This window comes from Mercurialis annua, linkage group LG3 (genome assembly GCF_937616625.2).
Source record: "Mercurialis annua linkage group LG3, ddMerAnnu1.2, whole genome shotgun sequence".
NCBI lineage: Eukaryota > Viridiplantae > Streptophyta > Magnoliopsida > Malpighiales > Euphorbiaceae > Mercurialis > Mercurialis annua.
Window position 1 is genome coordinate 74,801,193 of NC_065572.1, and position 17,335 is coordinate 74,818,527.

Here is a 17,335-nt window from a genome sequence, read left to right on the forward strand (position 1 = left end):
ACATCATTAAAATAATCTCAAGTAATTTAATCTAATTAATCAAAATTTTCACATATTCATTCAATGATGTAATGATGTGTTATAATATTATTGGCTCTATCGACAGATGACGGGGTGAATAGAGCCCTTTAATCGAGGCTATCTGGGTGACATAGTTGAGTAACTACAAGTAGCATGAGTTGATGGATGAGTGGTGGTAATGGTGAAGGAGCTAAGTTGATTGAATTCTCTTTTCATGGCTTTAAACACATTTTCTAAACCTTCTTCAACCAATTCCAGAACTGTCTGAGGCATTGGTGGAGCAGTCATATCCATTGCTCCTTCTAACATTTTCACTACTTCTCCCATTGAAGGTCTCATAGACACCTCATCCTGAATGCACCAAAACGCGACTTTTAGCGCTCTCATAAGCTCTTCTTCTTCGACTGCCCCTTGGAGCCTTCTGTCTGCTGCTTTCATCGGCATCCCATTCATCATCTCCTGCACAGGATAACGGACAATTGTTGAAACCAATGAGTTCTTGGCTCTATCAGTCGCCTTTTTAACTAAATTAAGATTAGGAGTTTGAGTAAATTCTGATACCTTGAAAGCCCATCCAGGGTAAAAGAAGTCCTGCACATCATAAGACATGTCGAGGTTTCTTCTCCCGCCAATGATCTCTAGAAGTAACATTCCGTAGCTATAAACGTCGGCTTTTACGGTTATAGGTCTGTTACTAACCCATTCTGGAGCTAAATAGCCTCTAGTTCCTCTTACCATTGTAACAACATGCGAGTGTTCTCTACCCATTAGCTTGGCAAGTCCGAAATCTGATACTTTGGGGCAGAAATTGTCATCTATTAGTATGTTTTCTGGTTTTATATCGCAGTGTATAATCCGGTCTCTGCATTGCTCGTGGAAGTATGCTATTCCTTGAGCAGTTGCAATAGCAATACTGAATCGAGTTGACCAATCCAGCAATCTTTCCCGAGCCTCGCGGCTAGTATATGAAGGAAATATCCATTTGTCCAAGGATCCATTTTTCATATACTCATAAACAAGAAGCCTGCAAATTAACATATTTCAAAAAAAATACAATTTACTAGAGTATCTGATAGATTTTACTTCTGTATATTATACGCCGAATTTATGTTGGCGTTGTTTTCCGTTTTCAGAAAGGCTTTTAAAACTCCAAATTTTATATTAACAGACTATTCTAGTAAACAAAAACATTCTTTGGCCGTTTCTCATTTTAACATTTCCTATTTCAGCATTTATGTATTTGTGTAATATAGGATGGCCTAGATATAAAAATGTTTACCGTTGCGATCCTTCAGAGCAGTATCCGCAGAGACGAACGAGGTTCATATGATGCATAGAGCCAATGGTGTTCACTTCAGTTATAAATTCCTTCTCCCCATGAGGTAAAACCTTGTCTAGTTTCTTTACAGCAATCAAAGTCCCGTCAGATAAGCTTCCTTTGTACACACTCCCAAATCCTCCTGAAAAACAACAATTGCACATTAAATTTCATCCCAGACAAACATTCTCTGCTACATTATAATGTATAGTTAAACACTAACTTGCCTGTTCCAAGAATTTGTGAGAAATTCGAGGTGCGAATCTGCAATTCACGATAGCTAAAATTTATAGGAGCACCTGACAGAATCATAGAACTCTCCAAAGCTCTTTTCAGATTTCTTTTTCTATGCACATTGTAATACAACAACAGGCAAAGCAGGGCAAAAAGAAACATCATGCTGAGAACTATAGGAAGAACCAAAACCTTCTCTTTTGAGATCCCGGACCCGTCTTTATCGCCTTCCGAGCCATTCAATCGAGCTTTGACGAACAAGGTGGACCCCGGATCCTCATATCCACCGAAATCCAAGCTTCTCAACAGCCAACAGTAAGGCTTCTCATCATCCAGACCATAAACTGAGGCCTTACACTCACAATCTGACAAACAAGCATCACCACACTTCGAAACTGTCGTAATATCGCTATAATTTGCTATGACCGAAAAATCAGGGTAATAGTAATTAGTCTGCTGCACAGCCGTAATCCTGAACTCCGCCGTCTGATTTACGCGCGGCGAATTACATTTCCCGATGAGCGACGAATTCTCTCCGCATTCCATGCCATTGCCAACTTTAGAAGTACCAGGCAGACATGTACACGAAGCATTGGTCTTACTTCTGTTCAGATTACATATCCCGTTCCCGCAAACGCCGGCTATATCGCACGGATTCGAAACCGCCGCCCATTCCGGCACCCATTGACGAGAGCCATTAACATCATTATCCCATCTATACAAACGTAAATTTCCATTCGTTTCAAGGATTAACCTCCGAAGAATGGCCAACCGAGTAGATTGATTCTTAGAAGACGACAGTCCATTGTAATCCCCGTCATTTTTATACACGTAAACAGCTCCGTTTGATGAGTCGCCGTATACAATTCCGAAGCTTCCTGCTTCGTCCAAAACCGCCACAACATCGCCTGTAACGTTGGAAATATCAGGTCCAGGCCAGTAAGAAAAGTTTGCGTAAGACTCAGGAGAATCATCGTATGAGTCTGGTAAATTATACGTTAATGCAAGATTTAGTGAGGTGGGCTGCTGTAACATTTTGAGAGAGTAATAGCCACCGTTGACCGGTGACTTTGGTGATGTTAGTTCGAGAGAGACTGTTAAAGGCTGGTTTGGCAGGAGAGTATCTGACGGGTGGGAGAAACTTTGCCAGAGTATGGAGCGGTTGGTGGTGGTGCCGGAGTAGAGGATGAAGTTGCCGGAGTCTGACATGAGTGCTGAATTGGCACCGGAAGCGGAGGTGTTTGACATCCATGCGGTGGTGTGTCCGTCGGTGAGAACGAGGTTGCCGGTGGTGTCCAGCTCCAAAATTGCGTTTTTGGTGACCGGAGAGTTTCTATATATATGATCATTGAGGAAAAATGAAAGTGTTACCTGCAAAAGCTTTTGTAAAAACTAAAGATGGAAATGTTTTTTTTTAATTCTTAATTGGAAAAACAATTACCCTCCAAATTCTAGCTTAACTTAAATTGATTGGACTAATTGCTATGCTATTAGGCAATTCTGGATGAAATTACTGGGTTAAAATCAGGATAATTGATTCTCATGGTAGCCAAACTATGACTACATTTCATTTTAGATTTTAGTAATTAAATTTTAATTTCATTTCATCTGAAAGTTTTCCGGCTAAAAACGTATACATGGTAACTGTTTTTTACATAAGTTTTCTAAAAAAATTGCTCTAAATCAATTATGATGAAATAAGATCATGCATATGTGTGAGAAGTTTTCAGATAAAAATTAATTGTTACAAACTAATTTTAGCCGAAAAACCTCCAAGTGAAATGAAATAAAAGTTCAATAATTAAAATAAAATGAAATAACAGTTTGGGTAGCCTACAAATTGATTATCCGTTAAAAACATGAGTAGGTGACCCCAAACTTTTATATGTTCAATTTGATAACAAAACTTTAGCTCCTATGAGAATTGTTAATTTTATTTTATTTAAGAAGTTAAAGTTTATCATTTTCATGTTACCGGATAATTTATTTTAAAAGTACATGCCCTGCTAAATATGCTTTTATGGATTATAAACTAATTTCGATCTAGTTTTTATATTATTTTAAGGCTCATAAGAAATAATTATAACATGACGTGGCATGGCAATGGCAATGGCCTATTAAAAATTAGACACGTACCTATTAGGTGACCAAACGACAGTGCGATCTCCAGGAAGGTCAGCAAACCAAATAGCCAACAGAAACCAATCACGAGCATCCGCTTGAGTGAACCCAAATGCAAAGGTACCATTATCCGAAACCCAGGCTCGATCTTCTCTAGCCAACAATCTCGAACCCAACCCAATCGGGCTAGCCATGCAACCATCAAGTGCACCCAAAACCAACAACAAGAACACCAAATAATATACAGAAGAACTCATCATCATGAGCTAAAAAACTTGCACTGAAAAATCATATAAATAACAATGCATGTGCATTATTTATGAGACGAAAAAATAAGAAATATTGAACACGTGGACAGTGGTGGGTGAGCTAAAAGTTGAAAAAAACATACTACTACTGTTAGCTCGAATGAAATGAAATAGTCGGCTCAAGGATAATGGTACGTGGCGATTATGTTATGGTCTTTTAATGGACAGGGAGCAACCAAAAAGGACAACGTGTTTTGACACGTAATTGAGGTATGTGTGTGCTTGAAAAATATATTCAATTTTCACACTTTCGAATATGAAGTTCTTTTGGATTTCTATGCTAAAGTTGAAAGTGGAGATTTGTAATATATTTTTGACTTGTGATATTGTATTTTTAGACATTAATGTTTTATGAAATTATTCGTTTTCTTATCAAATTTTAAGCCAAACAGATAATTGAATATAATTTTTGTATCAAAATTAAATCGACTAAATTTATAAACAAACCAGCCAAAAATAATCGATTTCATCAATTATAGCAAAATTATACGTGGTGCCAAATATCTTATGTATCAATATGATATCAAATATTTTCATTACATATTATTTTTTTTATTTTTAACTTACAGATCTAGTATAGTAGCTTAGATGAATTAATACAAAAATAACGTTTTCACTCCAATTACCGCATAATAAGAAGCCGTAGATGTTAATGTTATAATATTGAAACTTAAGATAAATATAAAATAAATAGTATCAAAAATATAAATTAAAGATAAAATGAATAATTGATATATTTTTAAAATTGATGCAAACTAAATTATAGTAACTGATCATACTGTTAAGCAGCATTGAAGCTGATTTTTTGCCATTACAAAAAGCTTCATTAATTTGTCAATAGACAAAGAGTGAGCTTTAACACTTCTAATTTTTCTATTTTTCAAGATTTATTTGATTGAAATGTACTTTTCGGTCACGTCAATAATATATATGGACCAACCATAAGAAAATCATATGTTGAAATATGGGTACTTGTATATATTATTGCATGATTGCGAGGGACCATTATATCACATCAATTCTAAGTTAAATAAACAAGAAAAAAAATGCAAATTATCACAATTTAAGAAGTTATTGACAATTTTGTCAATGTTTTTCTTAATCAATAAAATGTCAACGTTTAACATCATAAAATTTGAAATTCTCATTTATCCAAAGAAAATCAAATTTCGAAAATGATGAGCGCAAAAAATAAAACGGCACCGTTGGAGCCATTATTGTCGCTGTCACAGTGGTGAATCAGCGTTCTGGTAGGCAGTAATCGACGTCGTAACTGAAAACAATCTTCCATTGATTAATCTCGAGATTGGCCAATTTGGCTCCGCCACACTGTCAAGTTCCGGTACCTTATTACCGGCGCGTAACGTTACTGATGCACGCGGTCAACCAATTTTAGAGACGAAAATACTGGATTCGGCTCTTCAAAAGGTTAAATAAAAATTTTCTTTCTTTGCTTATCTCTATTTATTATCCTGTTAACTTGTTAACTTTACATTGTATGCTGAAACTCTGATGAAAACAGTCTACTATGAACATTTTAGTCAAATTTTGGCTGGCAAAACTAATGAAATGTGTGGATAATTGTATTTAACTTTAATAATTATAGTTTGGAATAATTGTTAAGATCCCCTGAATTAAGTCATAATTACTAAGCTAAAATTTTAAAATTGAATTTTTTTTCCATGAGTTTTATGTTATTTAGGGCTTGATTGACAGATATACTAATATTTAATTAGCCTCTTAACTTATTTGTAGTATAAATTTGTCTAATATTTAATAAAATTTAATTTTTATAATAAGTATTATCATCAATTATTGATCTACATGAAGATCCTCAGATTTATTTTCATGTTTGATGATGATTTTAAGTTGGTATGTGGTTAATGGTAAGCATATATTTTTGGTGTTCCAGGTTCTGTTTGGGTGGCCGCGTTCTGGTTAGTAGGAACTTGGATAATTTGATTCCTTCCTTGCACAACTGAATTCAGAATGGCACTGGCATACAGAGGTTTAGATTTCCGTAGATTCTTGACTGATGTAGCTGAAGTTCAAGCTGGGATTGTCAGCTTCAGTCACTGCCTTGCAAGATTTTATCCTCTTGTTCCTGACTGTTTCAAGTTTAGCCTTGAAGGGAGGTGACAGTTGGATGTTGCTTCAGGGCGCCTTATAATTCCCCAAGGGCCTGGTCAGCCAATTTTCTCAAATAGTCCTGAACTTTTGCCCATTCTTCAATCAATGCCTGTCGATGTCTCAAGAGTGAAGCCATCAATATACTGCTGCACGAAATCCAACGGCTGTGATCCTCTGTGCAGTTCTAGTTTCTGTTTGTCCCTCTATACAGGAGGAGATTACATGCCGTGGACTACTTCCTTTATTTCCATGATACGTGCGTGCATGGTGCTCAATTTTGTGAAGCTCGGTAGTGTTTCTCTTGGCTCATTTTAATATGCAGATGATGCTACCTATCATTTTCTCAGGATGCTGATAGAAAATGTATTTACAAGATCTCGGAACCTATATTGGACCAATGCATTTGCACAGTCTTTGGGATGCCTTTGTATTCGTAGATCTCATAAAATGATATGTAGACTATGTATGATGTTCTGAATCAGGTATACTTACTTTACCTTTCCCACTGTGTACAATGCTGTTGCTGGTCTGAAGGGTCTCCGCAGGCGTATCTTAACATATGTTCAAAGTTCAAACACTTTCCTTTCTAACTTTTGCATCAATTTATACCCAGTCATCCAACAGATGAACTTTTTAGAGGCAGAACCTAAATTCTCTTAATTTGGTGGCCGAGCCACCATTTTTCCTTGAGGACCTAGACAATTGGCAGTAGATCTGACAGCTTTGGAATTGAAGATGATTGCTTAACTGCAAGCAATGACCACTCCCATAAGTTTAAATGGCACAGAATCCAGTTTTTCTAACAAATGTACCTTGTCAGAAATAAAGTTGTTCATTTTAGTTCACATTGAATATCCTTGCGATCTATCACGATATGCTGTCCTTTTATTATATTATTTAAATGGAGATGATGCTGCAGATTAGAAATGGACTCCGTTGTGTCCGAAGCTAACTGATTTTTTTTAAATTGATATCCCACTGTGTTTTGAATTTGATTGAGCAAAGTAAAGTATGGTAGGATAAAGATTTCTCTGTAGAATGTAGATTCAACTTTGCCTTGTCAGCAAGATGGCCTATTGTTTCTCTCCACCATAATTCCATAGTAATACTAATAACATGTTTCTTTAATGTATTAAATAGAGACCCACTTTTCCTAGGTTATGACAGAATCTTTCAGTAGAAGTATGTGTTTGGCATGTAACTGCTGTTTTGAGGTATGGATGCCTTTTAGGCCATTGGCTAATGTTGTAGAGATGATGCAAATGGGGGGACCGATTGGTTTCAAGTCACTTTCTGTTTTTGGCTTTTGTCCCAGAAAACTTGGTTGTTGTTCATATCATTCTCCGACATCCTCAGGGGACCCTTGTCTGCTTTTTTTGTTATTGAAGATAGTATGTAAACAATAATTAGTTATGGTTTGGAACAAAAAGACATTACTCCTCCAAGCATTTATGTTTTGAGGAGATTCGTACTCACCGCCACTGGACTGTTAGTGGATGTAAAACCCTGAAATTTGTAGACCAAGAGAACTGAATGATATTTTCTGCTTGAATTTCCCTCTCTTTCAGATCTCTTATGTGTCTGTTTTCTTCACTGACCCATGCAGGATGGAATTTATGTCCGGTGTCCTATAGTACTTGTTTTGATGCTGTAGTGAATAAAATAATTAAGTATATACTAAATATACTGTTTTCTTTTATTGCAGTTTGTAAACTTTCTGATGTTACTCACTCTCTCTGCTAGAAGATCCGGCACATAACGTAAGCCTCTGTTCGTTTTCGACTAAAAGTTTAAGATTTTTTTTTGTATATTTTGTTAGAAAATAATTAAGTGTTAGTGTGCTTAATTTAACACAAATATACATATTAATTAAGGTATTAAAACATCATTATATAACTTGACACATCATTGATTAAGTGTCAAGTATATAATGTATTATTGACACATTATGATCAAGGTGTCAAATATACAATGTATATTTGACACATAATGTATATAGGTGTTATATAATTAACCCACATCTTGACACATAATTGTGGTCCAGTTAAATTAAGAAAAATTAATATTATGTGGATTAATCTCATCCGTTGATTTGGTTATGTGATGGACGTACCGGATTGAATTAAAATGTCTATAAATAGAATGGAAATTGGTCCTCTCTCTAACACACCAAAAACACATCTCTAACTCCATCTAAGAGTGTGATTAAGAAATTACGGGTTAAGGGAGAGAAATCAATTTCTCGATAATGGCTTCAAGCGGAATTTCTCTTGGAAATTCAAGTAAGTTTTCTATCAATATTTATTTACAGTATTATGAAATTATTTAGTTTTAAAGATTCTTAGGGTTTACGTTAATGATGTCTTGTTAATGCAAAATATAGCAAGTCGTATTATGCGGTTAATTACATATAGTTAAAATTCTGTCTAAGGAGGTTGGTATTTAAGTGGTCCGCTCGTGACCCTCCAATCTTTCCTGGGAATTTTTCTAGTGTAATTATATTTGGCATAATTCGTGACTCGTATAATTGTTTGCATTATCTAACATATTTGCCACAATCTCTATCCTATATGCTGCATAATGGACATGTTATTTCCGCTCTCGTGGCGATATCATGATGGACTAGTTATTTTACTCAAGATTTATGCTTTTGTTTTCTAATGATACAGTAATACCAATCTTTTGAAGCACCCAGAAGTTAATTTTTATAACGTACAAAAACTAAATTCAGAAAATTCGACGGACCTATATGCATTTATTAATTTTCACTAGCTGCCTACAGAGCTAAGAACGGCTTGGAGATAGTATTATCTTATAATAGAGTGTTCTATAACTTAATCTGAAAGCTTGTGGTGTTTTAGATAAAGAATAGTAGGATATAAACATAGTAATTATGAAAGTGTGTAAAGATGAGACAAATTAGAACAAACCAAGTGACATGAACAATTTTGTCCAGAATGAATAGACTATATAGGTAATAGGTTCTTGAGAAACATTCAAAAGGTTGTTAAAACAATAGAGTGTGCATGAACCTGCATCCAAAACACACTAATTACCTACTAATACATCTATGAAATATTGGTTTGTTAGAGCCTTTTTCTTTTTTCTTTTCCAAATCTTCTTTTTCCTGAATGTTACTATGAAAATGGAATGTGCATGAACCATTATTTTATTTTTAATTTACTTACTTTTTCTTACTTGTATTGTAAAGAGAAACCATCTTCCCTTTGAAGATTTGAAAATATAAATGAAATAAAGAACAAGTGGGGCAAAAGTGGTGATGCTAATGGGTGCTTGTGGGGGCACACATTTCTGTTTCTTTTCCCCTTTTTTCCAATTTCAAATATTAAAAGTCATTGTCTATTTCAAGAAAGCCACATATCCAATTTGCTAGATATAGGCTATATATTGTGGTATATATAAATGTGTTTTTGAGATATATTTGACAGGCGGACGACCTTTGTAAAATACCTACTCTGTATTTCTTTCCTTTATTTCTATTGTAATCTTGTCAAAAGAGTGTCATCCATGGAAACTTCTCAACCTCTGTCTATTGAAAGCTTTTCGTATAGCTGGCTAGTAAACCTAAAACCGTCTTTAGAGAGCTTGGACAGTTCCGTTAGAGCCTCCCTTGACGCATCCGATGAGGCTTCCTTCATTGAGATGGACCCTAGAATGCCACCCTCTAAGAGATTCTTTAGAAACTCTCAGGACTTCAAGTTCGATTGCCCGATTTCACAATCTCCTCTTACTGTTGTTCATGCAGATGAGCTTTTTTCCAATGGTTATGTCATGCCGTTTTTTGTTGATCCATTGAAAATTGAGAGCTATGAGGTTTCAGATTCAAGCTCGGAAATTCCTGCCTCATCACACACGCCAGAAAGTGTCGTTTCTGCGAGGAGAACTCGCTGTTCTTCATTGAGAAGGTGTCGAACATTGTCAAAACAGGTGTTTCGGAAGTACTTCGATTTTCTTAGGCCATTGTATCAAAGAATTCGAGGTCACAGGTCGAGTTGTAGAACTGAAAAAATGGATAAAAGAGTTCATGCAATGAAGAGATGGACATATTCTGCCGAAACATCTCCAAGAATAAGCGTTGCTTACTCTGTCGATGATTGGCGAAGATCATGCGACTCTGAGAGCTCAATTTACGAGGCAGTTCTCCATTGCAAGAAATCAATTGGTGTGTAAAATCTTCACCATTGTTGTTACTGTCTATCATAATTACCGCTTTTAATTTCGAACTGCAATACAATGATTTTAAACAAATTCTGATATTCATTATTGATATGTTATTTTCAGGGAAATGAAAAATTGTACAAAAGAGACTAAAATGATGAAAAGGAGAGCAATGTCCATAGGTGTCACATGGGAAGACAGAAAACAAGAGGAATAAAGAAAGAACATCAACCACTTGTTTTATTTGTTTTTTTCTTCTCTTCTTGCTGTGAGGATAATGTAAATTTATTTTGAGAAAACAGAAAATGTGGCCTGAGGAGAGAAAAATAATTTGAAGACAAATTAAAATTTGGTTTTGTCTTTTCTATTTTATGAAAAGAAAAACCTTCTTCTAACTGTAAAAGATTCTCTCCATTATATATGTAAAGCTTTATTTAAATGATATCAGGATTACTTTATTCCTAGCATATTTTCCTCATCTTTGTCTCAAGGCATTTTTTATTTAAGGATTAGATGGATGCTTGAGTTTTTAATTTGTTCTCTTCAGCTTCAAGATAGACCAACATGCTTTTTGAAAGATTTAAAATATATGTTGGAGACCTTAATTTTTTTATCATGATAATTTAAATGAGAAACAAGTTGAATCGACTAATCGAAAACACCCCACTTTACTTCTCATCTAGGTATCACGGGGAAATGAAATATTTGGGCACGGACACGGTATAACGACACTAGGACACTGACTTGGTAAAACGGTGTTATTTTAAGGTTTTTTTTTTATATAAAAAGTGAAGTTTTGTGTATGAAGCATCAAGTGTTTGAAACGTTTCTGAGACAGAACAATTGATTGAATCGAGTGTCCATTCTACCTAGTTTCTCGTTGATTCAACCAATTGATAAGTCACCTTGGTTGATTGAAAAGAAGATCACCTTTTGTTTTAACCACATTCCTTGCTTTCTTCAAGTTCTGACCTCCAAATGCAAGTAGCAAGTAAAATATTCCATTCTTTTCTTATGTTGTTCAATGTCAGAGGACAAACATTGGCACAGAAACTTGAAATGAAATCATAAAATCTGTAAGGTAGGCATATGCTTCAATTCTGAGCTAACTCTGATTCCAAGGTGCCTTTAAGGGACAGGTTGCATGTTTTTCTGATATTGTTGACAGTCTACGATGCACAAAAACCTTGCGGAATCCGTGGAACTCCGAGAAACTCATACGAAATGTTTCGAAAACCATTTATACAAATAATAAAAATTAGATACTCATTTCCTAAAAAAGACCTAAAAAGAAAAATATAATGATGGACCAGACTGAATAGGCCTAATTAGTCATCCATATATCTTATTATAAAAGTTATCTATAATCTACAAACATGTTAACTCTCTTTCTTTTCTTAAAATACAATCTTTATCGTTATAAATTTGATTATACTCAAATTGTTTATTTTAGGATTGTCATAAATATATTGTTATGAAGTTTTATAATTAACATTTATAAATATATTTTTATATGTTTATTTTTATTATTTACACGTTTACATTTCTTATATTACTAAAAAATTCAATTCATAGTTTCCGTTTTCATATCCGTGTTTGTTTTCACTTCCGGTCAACAGTAAATCCTCACACAAACCTTGAGGTTTAATTTTGGAACACAATCATGTCAATGCACTTTGTTTTATGCTAATGTTTCTGCAACACTATATATTCAAGTTCAACCATACAGTTCTTTATATGTTTATTATTCCCGGTCATCAAGAAAGCAGCTTTAGCAGTGACCCTCTGATTTGAAACTAGTTAGAGAAACCAATAAATTCCAACTATCTTGAACATTACATGTTATGATTAAACCGGACCTTTTGACAGAGGATGATTGCATCAAATACTCAAAATATACGAGAAATGGTGAGTTTTTCTGGTCCCCTCAGCAAATAGGGTCCAGTACATGATGCTTGTTTGGTGTCCAAAACGGATATTGCACGGAAATTTATCGATTTTTACATTTCGGGTGTTCCATTATCAAAAATAAATTAAAAACACAAAAACTTAATATTTTTAATATATTACAAATGAATTTATCTACCACCAACTATTACCTATTTGCCATACACATCATCATGATCTTTGAATTTTACTAGTGTAAATTCCACCAACGTTGCCAAAAAAACCTATACCTCATTGGTATGGAGTTGATGTATGCACTTATTGTATATGTCAAATAGGTTAAATTTTATACAGATAGATATATAATATTATGTCACATCAACTACGAATGAGTAAATATTTCCGACAATAGCTAAATAATAATAGAACAAACTGATAAAATTTAAAAATTATAGTATATTTTACAAATGGACAATCGACAGATAAATCTATTTTGCCTAAAAAATATTATTCCGCCATTTCTCATATTCAATATTTTTATTTCAACATTTTTGTTTCCGTGCAATATAATAGGTGGCCTAACATAAGCCATGGAAGGACTTAATAGAACATGGATGAGAAGATGTGAAGTAAGAAAGGATAGGGAGACAGTGATAAAAAGTGATAGGAGAAGTGACAAAGCTGCATAATATTTCTATCTTCATCTTCCTTGTTGGATAGCTCAGCTTTAATGGCATTTGTTTTTCTCTTGTAGGGGACCGAGACCCTTACATGCTCCATGTCTCTTCAATCGCTTTTCTTATACTAACAACACATTCCCATGTCTTAATAACTGTTCTTTTCACCAAAACATTTGCTTATTCCGAATTCGACTCTACTATTATAGTGTCCTATTTGTTCGTAGTTATGTTGCACGAAAACTTGTTGAGTCCAACATTTTAATACTTATAAACTCCAAAAGTTTATATTTATGATATAAGCTGTAAAACAATATAGGTTTATCGTGTTTATTGTAATCCGTTTTTATTTCAGCGTTTTCATTTCCGTGAACGTACTAAATAGAAGAAGCAAGTTGATGATCAGCAAGCGACTTGGGTGGTGCTTGTCGGAGGTGTTGAGACTAATGTGAGTGTGAAATGAAGAGATTGAGGACAATGAATACTCCAAATAACTTCTTATTGTCTGAATGAAGTATATGCATTGTATTGTATTGGATTGTAGTTAGCGTGCAGGGTCGATATCAATGAGTTGTTTAGTTTTAGCTGCTTTTTTCAGAGGATGCATTGTATCAGTCTTTTATGGCCATTCTTCACCATTTCAAAGATTTTTGGTGATAATTTCTTGCATATATCCGATTTATATTATTACTCAAAATTGTATTGCATTTTCTTAGAATTTTTTTTTTGAGGAATAAGAATAACTTGATTAAATCTCCAAAGAAGTTACATGTGTGAGAAATTCAGGAAAGTGACAGAACCACTCCTGATGACCTGAAATGGAACGGGCTTTCTGTGCTAAGATATGCACTGCCTGATTCGCAGATCGACTCACGAAAACAAAAATAACGTTACTTAACTGCTTCGCCAAATGAATACAATCATCAATTAACGTATCCGCCTCAATGAGATTTGGATTACGAATCTCTAAGATCACCTCCAACGCGTCCGACTCGATGATAAGATCCGGAATTCTTTTTAGCCAACTCAGGGCCTCTCTAATCCCCATTGTCATTAGCATTTTCTTAGAATAGTAGTAAGAAATAATGTGAATGTAATTGTGCATTGTCTAGATGATATTTTTTTATAAAATTAATACTCTTTTCGTTCTGTTTTAATTGGCAAGAATCTTTATGCATATTATTTAAAATAGTTCAATGAAATATAATTTTACTTTTATAAATTCTTCACACAATCACACTTCACTGAAAAAAAATCATTTAAAACTAATTATATAAAAGGGTAAAAAGGAAAAAATATAATTAAAATATAATAAATATAAATTGTTGATTAGAATGAAATATATGAATTGATCATCTAATTGAAACATCTATATTTTTCGGAGTTTATTTTATATTATTACAAAATTATCCATCAAAAGCGTATTTGAATTGGCAATTATAGGGTTGGAGTTAGAGGTTTATAAATTTAAGTTCGAACCAAACAAAATCGATTTTAAAAGAATTATTTTTTTCAAACCGAATTGAACCGAACTAGTTGATTAGGTTGATTTTTCATTTTGGTTTTATTTTTTTGGGTTTGATTTGTACCATAAATTAATTGAAATAATTACTTTCAAAACAAGCCAAACTATAAAAATTAATTTTGTATAACATTAAATCAAACTGAACTAAATTTTTTTGTCTTGTTCAATTCTGTTTGGTTCACATAACTGCACTAATTTTTTGTGAAAGGATATTTGTGACTATATTTGACATCTTCAACAATTCTTTTTTTGGTACAGGGTCCATGAGATTTCCTGAACGGGTCTCAAATATGAGACGGGACCTTTAAACCTTCCACATTTAGACTAATCCCCACTCGAACCATGTAGATTTCTTACGGAAGGCAAACTCTAGCCCCAAATTTTAAACGGCTGCATACATGAGTACGGTTCGAACCCGCGATGTTTCAACAATTCTTTGAAACAACGGAATTCGGGCATATCCCCGCAACCTCAACATGGAAGCACACAACTGGGCTCTACAAGTTAACTTCTGTGGTTATGTTTATAAACTGTACAGGCTAGTTCAATTAGTATGGGTCTTTTGTTTTATATTTGTCTATATATGGATAAAAAATGAAAAAATTCGGTTTGTTCTAATTTTTGTACACCTCAGCTTAGAGTGAGCTCAATGCTCATATAGTTGAAAAAATTACACCATATGACTCAATTTTCAAAATCTTTATATTAATGACTCAAGATTTTATTTTTTGCAACAATCTCTCTTTTTTTAAAACTTATTTGCATGTATACCTCAATATAGTTTTATTCCTTTTATAACCCTCACTTAAATTAGATTCAAAGAGTTAGAGTATCTATGGTTGGTTGGCGATGAAACCAACAGTGGCGGACTAATGGTGGTTGGTGGCCGGTGGCCGGATCGACTATGGTCTAACCGTCGGTGGCTAGTGGTCTGAAAATCTAAAAGGAAGCCAAATTGCAATTGGAACAACATTGTGCCTTAAATCTGCAATTAAATTAAGCATTAATTCAAAAATGAAGATGCGATTACAGGCTGAGAAGACGAAATTGGAGGCGGAATCAAACCGAGAAAGAACAATGGGCGTTTAGGATACAACTATGGTTTTCGCTACCACCTCCAACAAGAACGATGTAATGTTGATCATCGTCAGATTTGAGATTGAAGTTTGGATCTGATTTAATTGTATGGAATCCAGCAGAAATTTGTATGTGTGGAGATAAAATAGAGGTAATTACATAGTAAGATTGAAGAAATAATAGAAGGGGTGAATTTAATGGGTATTTTTGATCTCTACACGTTATATTGCGCAAATGGGTAATGTTTGAAAGTAGTACACAAGTATCACATTCTGTTATCGGTGATAGTAGTGTGATAATGGTTAAGACGAGAAAGATAGAAGTGAATTGAAGAAATTGGAACAAGAAAAGCAATCACAACATTCTTCAAGTTTCTTCCCATCATCTTTGGTCAACACATTCAGTAAATAAGTCTTGTTTTATATAGCTTTTTATTGGGCAATGTTTCAATTCTTTTTTATTGTTGAAGCAATTAGAAGGAATGACGCACAGAAATAATTCAGCTTTGATCAACTAATTTATATGTCTACCTACTGTACATAGGATGGTATGTTGGAGGTGATAATAATTAATTGAGTGTTTTTGCTTGATATATTACCAACAATCATTGAAATGTTTGGACTTTAACTTGTGATAATGACTATTTGCTTTATTTAGCGATATCTGATGTGAATGCATACTATAAGAACATTAAACTATCTAAGACTTTTATGGTGGTCAGTTGTCTAACTAGGTTGGACGGCATAAATCTAAAATAAAATAATTTAAAGTATATTGTTATTCAATTAATAATGCCATTTTAAAAATAAATTATTTATGATGTCAATTTAATTTACTGACTATATGTTTGTATTTGTGATTTTATTTTGAAATTTAGCGTAATATACAAATTGAATATCTCATTTAAGTGGAATGTATTTGACAGTTTATAAAACCGAAAACCAACCTAATATGAACTTGATGTGAACCTGTATAAGCTGAATTATCTTAATTCAGTTTTTAATGAAACTCTTTATAATCTTAACTGACATTTTATATAGAGATAATTTTGAAATTTAGTGTAGTATACAAATTGAATATCTTTTTGAAGTGAAATGTACTAGTTACAGTCTATAAAACCAAAAAATCAACCAGATGTGAACCTAATGTGAATCTATATAAACTGAACTATTTTAATTCATTTAAAAAAAAATTATCTTGTTGTTCTTTACAATCTTAACTGACATTTTATATAGAGAGAATTTTGAGATTTAGTGTAATTTACAAATAGAATCTCTTTTAAGTGAAATGTATTTGACAGTTATAACCAAAAATCAACCTGATGTGGACCTATATAAACCGAACTACCTTGATTTAGTTTCTAATAAAATTTGTCTTACTGCTTTTTACAATCTTAACTAACATTTTATATAAATAATTTTGAAATATACTTGACAGTTTATAAAACCGAAAATCAACCTGATGTGAACCGGATGTGAACCTATATCAACTGAACGATCTTAATTTAATTTTTTAATATACAAATTGAATATCTCTTCTAAGTGAAATATATTTGACACTCTATAAAACCAAAAATCAACGTGATGTGAATTGAATGTGAACTATCTTAATTCAATTTTTAATATAATGTATCTTACTGCTCTTTACAATTTTAAAAAACATTTTATATGGAGAGAATTTTAAAATTTAGTTTTCACAAATTGAATATCTCTTTTAAGTGAAATATATTTAACAGTCTATAAAACCAAAAATCAACCTGATGTGAACTACCTTAATTCAATTTTTAATATAATATATCTTACTGCTCTTTACAATCTTAAATGACATTCTATATAGAGAGAATTTTAAAATTTAGTGT

General features: G+C 33.5%; 2 protein-coding genes and 1 long non-coding RNA gene across 4 annotated transcripts; 1 reads left to right on the forward strand and 2 right to left on the reverse strand.

Annotated features, from left to right (window-relative positions):
* Positions 1-35: 35 nt before the first annotated feature.
* Positions 36-4,086, reverse strand: LOC126672121 (G-type lectin S-receptor-like serine/threonine-protein kinase At5g24080). 2 transcript variants are annotated; one of them, XM_050366050.2, is made up of 5 exons: positions 3,710-4,086; positions 1,567-2,906; positions 1,301-1,481; positions 583-1,045; positions 36-480 (listed from the first exon to the last, which is right to left on the reverse strand). In XM_050366050.2, exons 1-5 carry the CDS (start codon positions 3,955-3,957, stop codon positions 139-141), a joined length of 2,574 nt encoding a protein of 857 aa, XP_050222007.1. In that variant the 5' UTR covers positions 3,958-4,086; the 3' UTR covers positions 36-138. The 2 variants fall into 2 exon arrangements, with proteins under 2 accessions (XP_050222007.1, XP_050222008.1); XM_050366051.2 differs by having other exon boundaries at positions 1,567-2,944; positions 3,710-3,797.
* Positions 4,087-9,407: 5,321 nt separating this feature from the next.
* Positions 9,408-13,242, reverse strand: LOC126673447 (uncharacterized). Its single transcript, XR_007639306.1, has 2 exons — positions 11,242-13,242; positions 9,408-10,376 (listed from the first exon to the last, which is right to left on the reverse strand). It is a non-coding gene; the product is annotated as an uncharacterized LOC126673447 (long non-coding RNA).
* On the forward strand, positions 9,661-10,769 carry LOC126673446 (probable membrane-associated kinase regulator 6). Its single transcript, XM_050367598.1, has 2 exons — positions 9,661-10,315; positions 10,435-10,769. The coding sequence occupies exons 1-2, from the start codon at positions 9,661-9,663 to the stop codon at positions 10,440-10,442; spliced, it is 663 nt and encodes a 220-aa protein (XP_050223555.1). The 3' UTR covers positions 10,443-10,769.
* Positions 13,243-17,335: the final 4,093 nt, after the last annotated feature.